Source organism: Microtus ochrogaster, chromosome 24 (assembly GCF_000317375.1).
Source record: "Microtus ochrogaster isolate Prairie Vole_2 chromosome 24, MicOch1.0, whole genome shotgun sequence".
Taxonomy (NCBI): domain Eukaryota; kingdom Metazoa; phylum Chordata; class Mammalia; order Rodentia; family Cricetidae; genus Microtus; species Microtus ochrogaster.
Genome location: NC_022024.1, coordinates 8,921,041 through 8,929,120, shown reverse-complemented (window position 1 = coordinate 8,929,120; position 8,080 = coordinate 8,921,041). Strand labels below are relative to the sequence as shown.

General features: G+C 44.6%; 1 protein-coding gene across 15 annotated transcripts in view; it reads right to left on the bottom strand.

Moving 5' to 3' along the window:
- The window catches only part of R3hdm2 (R3H domain containing 2), a 119,032-nt gene that overhangs the window by 18,067 nt on the left and 92,885 nt on the right, over positions 1 to 8,080 (bottom strand). For all 15 annotated transcript variants that reach the window (XM_026784610.1, XM_026784609.1, XM_026784613.1 and 12 more), the window contains 2 exons: positions 6,147 to 6,370; positions 3,333 to 3,508 (listed from right to left, as the gene is read on the bottom strand). In XM_026784610.1, the coding sequence (XP_026640411.1) occupies positions 3,333 to 3,508; positions 6,147 to 6,370 (400 nt within the window). The remainder of the gene's footprint in view (positions 1 to 3,332; positions 3,509 to 6,146; positions 6,371 to 8,080) is intronic.

Here is an 8,080-nt window from a genome sequence, read left to right as displayed (position 1 = left end):
CTTTCTTTCTTTCGTGTGTGTGACAGGGTTTTTCTGTGTAGCCCTGGCTGTATTGGAACTCACAGAGATCCACTTGCCTCTGCCTCCCAAGTGCTGGAATCAAAGAAGTGTGCCACAACCACACTCCTGAAATCCAGTTCTTTAGGACATGTGCTCACACCAATCTATACTAAGAGTGTGGAGAGGGATGAAGGGAAGGGAATTATAAGACTCCCCAAAGGAAACTGGAATCCTTAGAGGATTTGGCATCGGGATTTTTAAAAAGTTACTGAGAGTTCCAAATACCCTGGAAAGGAATGTTGCCCCAGCCTGGACTCCTGACAGTCCTGTTTTCTATCAGCCAACGGCATTCTAAATGTAACTGCTGGCCAAGCTGCCAAGTATCAGCTACAAATGCTAGGGGTTTTTAATCTCCATTTGCTATTGTCCTCCCCTTCCTGGGAGAAGTTTACCTTGGCTCAGGCCTTATGAACTCTTGTTTTTCACACCCTTGTGAGTTTTAAGAGACTGAACTGGGAATGGTGGTCCACACCTTAATCCCAGCACTCAGGCAGACAGGCGGATCTCTGAGAGTTGGAGGCCAGTCAGGCTTACACAGGGAGTTCCAGGACAGTCAGGAGTACATAATAGATTCTGGAGTGAAGGGGGAGAAGAGAGAAGGGGGGTGGGGAGGATGGAGCTCCTCTGGTTCCCCTTGCTAGGAAGCTTAAAGTGAGTAATGGATGTTTCCCCTGCATGCGTACCATGTACCACTTGCGTCCCTAACACCCACTGAGACTGAAGAGGGTACTTGTTCCCCTGGAACCAGAACTGCAGATGGTTGGGAGCCACCATGTAGAAATGAACCTGTAAGAACAGCCAGTGACCAGTGCTGTTTGCTGCTGAACCACCTCTCCAGGTACTGCAATGTTTTGTTTGGTTGGTTTGGCTTTTATTTTTTGTTGTTAATCTACTATTATCTTCTTGGACAGTCTCAAATTCCAGATCCAGGAGTGTCTAAGAAAGCACAAGGACATCCGTTGCCACCTACTGGCGAATCTGGGAAAAGTGAACAGCTCTACAGTGTCTTAAGACTCTAGTCACAGGGCTAAAGGGACTCTGTGCAACACTCACTTCAGCCTAAATCAACAGAATGAAACATGACCACATGAGATGCATGTCTGCTCACACAGAGGAAACCTCCCAAGAGGGGCAGAGTATTGCTCTGCCAGGACAGCCCCGGGCCTCAGCAAACGCCTCTTCTAGGCACTGAAGGTAACGATCCCTTTTTTAGAGTTCTCCAAAAGGTTTAGAACACAGTGGCAAGCGTTCCACTTCCTTCATTTCTGAATCCGAGGAACCAATTTGCAATTTCTCAGCCCTATAGTGCTGACAGTCATTAGGACAACACAAAAAAAGGAAACAGGAAGGAAGGGAGAAAAGAAACAAGGAAGGAAAGGCCTCAGTTGTGAAGTCTGGTACCACAGAAGAAAGAGGGAGAGAACCAGTAAGACGGAAGGATAGATAGAAGGTAAAAGGTGTGTGTGTGAAAACAAATGTTAGAGGCAGTGTAAGACAGTAGCTACCATACACACTTCTAGGACACTGCAACCTACCAGGGGAGATTCTCTTGGGACTGTGTGACTAGGGTTAATCTCAAGAGTATCATTCTGAGAGAATACAGACCTAATCCCCAACCTACAGCACTGCACACCAATAACTCATCCACTGAATTGCAGAATCCAGAGCAGGGGAGGACTGGAGTCCAAGTTTGGAGTTAGAGCCTACCACTCACTATTTCCTTCCCTCTCCTATCCCGTCTCCATTCTCGCTGTGTTTTTAGTGTGGATAGCAGGTAGAAGGAAAAAACAAAAGACTAAGAGAAAGGGAGCAAAACTGTATTAAAATACATTTCAGGAAAAAAAAACCTAAAACAAGCTGGGACCTTAGCAAGTGAAATAAAACAACAATAGGAGGTGGCTGGAGGGAGTAAGTTTACCCATTCTCAGTAGAGCAGAGGACCTACACACATGCCATGCCTTAGTGGGGACCCAAGCTAACAAGACGATGTCATGGGGCAGATGGTGGGTCATCCTGGGATCTTCCCAACTGACTTTCCAGGGCATGGCTACCAGGCTGGAACTGACTTTTACATCTAGAGAGGAGCTCTATCTAAGGCCACGCTGGACTGCACAGGGAGATGAAGGATGCTGGCAGGTACAAGAACACATGAACAACTGTTTATAAGACAGCAAGTGGCTACTCAGAATATTTCTTATTCTTTATAGGCAGGACAGTTCCATGACGAGCTGAGAGAAGACCTGGCTCTTATGCGGATGGCTTTCATGTCTGCACAGAAGCACATGTTTCTCAAACCCTGGTTAACACCAACATCAACCAGGGCTTTACTATGTAGCGTTGTCTGCCCTAGAACTCACTACCAGGCCAGCCTTGAATGCATTGAGATTCAACTGCCTCTACCTCCTGAGCTCTGGGATTAAAGGTGTGAGCTGCCCCTCCACCATAAAGAAGATGTGGCTCTTTTAATGGCAAGTCAAATAGACAAGTTTTGGGGTCTTTATGTCTTTAAGGAAGGTCTTACTCTGCAGCTCATGCTAGCCTCAAGCTCACTATGTAGCCTGGCTATCTTCAAGCCTTGATCCTCCTACCTCGGCTTCCCACATGTGGCATGTCACCTGTCTGGTATTTTATGTCTTATGATAATATGCTGTGGATCTTGAGTGTTATTCTTGCCCCTGAACCAATAAATAAGTATGTGTTTATGGATCGACATATGGATCAGTCAACCTATGGGGTGAAAGGGGGGTAGAGCACTTTTCAAGTTCCATATGTAGGCATAGTGAACAAAATCACCTTGTTAACTACACAGGACTTTAAAGATTACAGCAGAAACATGGTGTGGAGTGTAAGAGCTAACAATCCTCAGTAAAAACTGGGAAAAACTGTCAGGCATACACCTTTGGAATCTCCATATTCAGGAGGCAGAGGCTGATGAACTTCTCATTTACATAACAAGTTCCAGGCCAGGCAGGGCTACACAGAGACCCAGTGTCTAAGAGAGAGGAGGAAAAAGAAACAGAGCTGTCAGGCTAGCCCAGTGCACGGTGCAGTCTGTAATCCCTACACCTGGAAAGTGGAGGCAGGAAGGAGAGATGAGGCTGTCTCAACAGAACAAAGCAACAAAACTTTGGCCAAACATGTGACCTTATTCTTTTCTTCCAGCACCTAACAAATAATAAATGAAGGCAGGAGTAGAACACTTCTGACAAGAGACATGATGACCTCATTTCTAGAGCTTCCTTGAGTCAGAGCAAAGGAGGCCTGTGACTCACCTGTGAAATCATGTGATTATTCAGGGGAGGCTGCTGCTGAGGAGTGGGTGGGAGAGCAGGAAGTTGCTGCTGCTGTTGCTGCTGCTGTTGCTGCTGGGCAGGACAAGGGAGAAGGCCCCGGACAGACTGGGGTGAGGTGGCCTGGTTGCACACTTCTGGGGCACCTAGTGCCATACCTAAGGCAAAGAAGAAACCCACCCAAAGTTGTAAAAGTACAAACCACAAATATAACTACTCCTGAAGGGCCCAGCTTCAGGATTTTAGTTTTTCCTTGCCCTTTTCTGTCACTTCCTTCTACCCATGCCCCACATTTATCCAAAGGTCGATGCAAAGGTACAGATGTATTGCAGTTTCTCTGCTGACAGGCATCCACCTCTTAGCAGGTTTCTGCTTCCTAAAGTCAGGAACCACCTTGAACGTCAATGTCTGGTTTAGGAATTAAACAAAATGTTTTACAGGGAGAGGCAGGTAGATCTCTGTGAATTTGAGGACTGTCTAGTCTACATGGTAAGTTCCAGGATAGTCAGGGTACATAGAAAGACCTGTCTCAAAACAAACAAACAAACAAACAACAAAACTCCCCTCAAATGAGACACTGTTGAGGCATCTCCCTCATGTGTCTAAAATCAATCTGTGTGTCACAATGTAGCTGAAAATAGAAAGCTTCAGAGATTCCTGGTCCCTTATGGGACTGTGTTCTTCTCACTTTCTCCTCAACTTGTATAATACTATTCTTATAAAAGCTGATGAGAGAGCAACTTGTTTCTTCAAGCATCCATAGTCACACATATATACAACCTTTACCCAACAAATTTTCCCTTTTCTAGGCTAAGGCTTTTGCATATTCACACATTTATTTATTTAGCTATTTATTTTAAGGTGCCACTGTTTTTGATGTTTTATTTATTTTTATTTTATGTGCACTAACGTTGGATTCCCTGGAACTGGAGCTACAGACAGGTGTGAGCAGCCATGTGGACTCGAACCCTCTGGAAGAGCAAGTCTTAGCCACTGAGCCACCTCTCCAGCCCCCAATACATCTTCTTAAATAAAAAGAAATAAATGTTTGCTCTGGCTCAACATACAACACTTTTACTAAATACATATTACATGTGAGGAATTATGTAATAAACTTAGGATATAAACCTTGGCCTTTTGAAAGGCATAGGATTTCCTGATGGGATACATATCCAACTATTAAAATTTGGTAAGAGCTGGGCAGTGGTGGTGCACACCATTAATCCAGCACCTGGAAGGCAGAAGCAGGTGGATCTCTGTGAGTTTGAGGCCAGCCTGGTCTTCAGAGTGAGTTCCAGGACAGCTAGGGCTGTTACACAAAAAAACCGTCTCAGAAAACACACAAACAAAATCTGGTAAGAAAAAAGAATTGGTGGTACTGTCCCTAAAGTTGAGTGACAGCAAAGCAAGGAATGAGGAATTCCTCAGAGGGTCAAGGAAGAGAAGGTGAGAGAAGAGGTGCATTTGGGGGATGACTAAAGTCTATCAGAATCAGACAGGACAAAGCTAATATCACACTCAAGAAATGGATGGAGAAAGATAGACATTTGAAGCTACAATGGCAAACTAACAAGTTATGCTTTCTTAAGTTGCTTGAAATTTGTTATTATGTTTTTAAACAATTTATTTCGTACATCTACAGTGTTCTGTCTACATGTATACCTGCATACCAGAAGAGGGCGCCAGATCTCATTATAGATAGTTACGAGTCACCATGTGGTTGCTGGGAATTGAGCTCAGGACCACTGGAAGAGCAGCCAGTGTTCTTAACCTCCATGTCATGTCTCTAGTCCTATTGTTTTCTTTTTGAAACAATATCTCACTATGTACTTCTGGCTGGCCTGCAATCACTGTATAAACCAGGCTGGCCTTGAACTCATAGAGACTCCCCTGCCTCAGCCACCCAGGTTGCCACCATGCCTTGTAGGCAATGGTGTAGACAATGTAGAAACATGAGCTTTATGTGTGTTTGTGTCCATGGTCAACAGAAGGTGCTACTTTCAGAACCACTCACCCTGTTTCATGGATTTGTTTATTGAGTTAGGCTGGTTGGTCAGTGAGCCTAGAAAATCCTCTAGTCTTTACCTTCCCAGTGCTGAGATTGTAAGTATATACCTTCATGCTTAGCCTTTTTTGTTTGTTAGGATTTTTTTTTTTTTTTTGAGACAGGGTTTCTCTGTGTAATGCCCTGGAACTAACTCTGTAGACCAGGTTGGCCTTGAACTCACAGAGATGTGCTTGCCTCTGCCACCTGAGGCCTAAAATTGAAGGCGGGCACCACCACACAGTGTGCTTGATTTTTTTAAAAAATAATTTTATTTTATGTGTATGACTATTTTGCCTGCCATGAATGTATGTATGTATGTAGGTATGTATGTGTAGTACATTCATGCCTGGTGCTCAGAGAGGCTGAAAGAGGGCATCTGATACTCAGGACTGGGATCATAGATATTCGTAAGCACCAGGGTGATGGGAATCAAACCCAGGTACTATGGAACTTTGCCCTGAGCTAATGATCTATATCAGTTGGATAACATAAAATAATCGAACTCCAACTAGTCTTTCTTCCCTCCTTCCTAAAAATGAACAGAGTCTGAAAGAAAATCAAAGAGGCAACTAGATTTAAGAATGGATAACAGATCTAAGAAATCAGATTTCTCCTCCTCTCCTGCAAACCACCTTAAATTTCTAGGAAACTATACTGAACTAGATGTGTCATCAAAAGTGAGTTATTAAGGATGCTTTGCAAAAGCCCAGCAAGAAGGGCAGGTGTGACAAAGGGAGAAGCTGCGTTACCTGGCCTAGAGATCCTTCCTGCACTGCCACCTTTACTGCTGTCACCTCGGGTGAGGATGGAGATTCCACTGAAGCTGCTGGCTTTGGTGACAGGGGGTCGCATACTCCGGACAGAGCCATCTGAGTCTGTGCTGCTCCAAGGTCGTGGCTCCAGGGATTTGAGTTCGCTGTCTGTGCTACTCTGTCGGCTGCTTGAGGTGCGACTCAGCCCTTCACGGTTCCCCCTGCAGAAACCACAGTAGTTAGAGTACCCCCCACCCCCCCTTCAGCAAAAGAGCCGAGAGAGTTCTTTTTTTTTTATTCTTTCGCTAACCAAGAAGGGGGACATCTTGTTAGCTGGGTGGCCAACTAAGATTAGATGAGGGCAGACAAACAAAGTCCGTACAGTAACAAATCTGGAGGACAGTGAGTGCACCAACACCAATTCAAGGCAGAGGGGAACCACATACGCAGGACTGAGACTGACTGTGGTCTCTTTCTTTCCCACACCTGCAGGATCTTACACATGCAGCGAAGGGGTAGTTGCGACTTGTGGGACTCCTAGAAGTTACTGTTGGCAGAAGGTAGGAGTAGCCAGGGACATGGGTAAATCCCACAAAAGGTCTCCCAGACAGCATGCACCTGAGCCAGGAGAGGTACTGGGTATGAATATCTTTCCTGGGGTTGGAAGATGACAGTGAACAGTCTGACTGTTGTTTCCTTAAGTTCCGTGCTGGTCTATCAGGACAATAGATTCCACAGCCGCTGAGGACTGGAATCTGGTGCTCTTGTGTGCTATAAGGTGTGTTTGTGTGTGTGTATGCAGGCCCCCCACGTGTATGGAGGCCAGAAGTAGACATCAGGCATCTTTCTAAAGTGTTGTGTACATGGTCTCCATTTGTTTTGTGTACACGTACGGATGTATGTCAGAGGACAACCACACTCCAGCTGTGGGGCTTGGGGCATCTTTTCTTGCTAGGTCATCTCACCAGCTTTCCACTTTTTTTTCTTTTTTGAGACAGTGGTTTTACTGAATCAATTAGGCTGCTGGCCTAATTGAGCTCCATGGATGCTCTTGTCTTTGCCTCCACCCCCATTCCTAGGAGAGGGGTTACAGATGTTCTACCACGCCATCCAGTTCTTCATGGATGTTGGGGATCTGAATTCAGATCTTCATGACTGTGCAGCTTTACAGACCGAGCCATTTCCTCAGTCCTTCTGCTGTGCACTCAGAGTCCACAAGTCCCTTCATTTTACTTTCACTCAACAACTACTATCTAAGGTGCCCGGATGACAACAATAATAAATAAAGATTTTGGTATATACATTGGTGAATAACTGGGCAAAATCATGGTAGTGTGGGTTCCCTCCTTTTTACCATTATCCCACCAAAACCAAACAGAAAATATTACTCAAATCACCTTAGTTTCAAATGCCCTTTGCCTCAGTTATTCTGAGAACTAGCTGACTTGAAACTTGAAATTCTACTGCTCTGCCTCACAAGTGCTGTCTTACTGCAGGTATGTGCCATGAGAGGCTTATGGTCCTTTCCTAGTTTCTATTAGCCGTGCTGCCCATGGAGAGCTAAGAACATACTGGCACAATAGATCAGGAATATGACAATTCTTATTTCCTACTCGAAATATATTTAATCTCATGCTTCTCTCTATATAGTCAGAATAAGGGACCGTAACATATTCCTGTTTTCTCCAAAATATGACCTTTTTTCTTCAGATGCTAAGAGCAAAAAGGGAACATAAATCAGAGATTGTTCAAAAACAGATGTGAAGCAAGAGCCAGTAGCTATGTCTCAGCCAGGATACCCAAGGTAACGACATGTGTCTGTGGGTGAGGCTGCTCCTTAGACACTGGAGCATGAATTCTGTTGGCTTTCTTCAATTAAAACATTGTATTATGTATTAGGATAACCCTGTCTTTTACGTTCTCATTCTTTT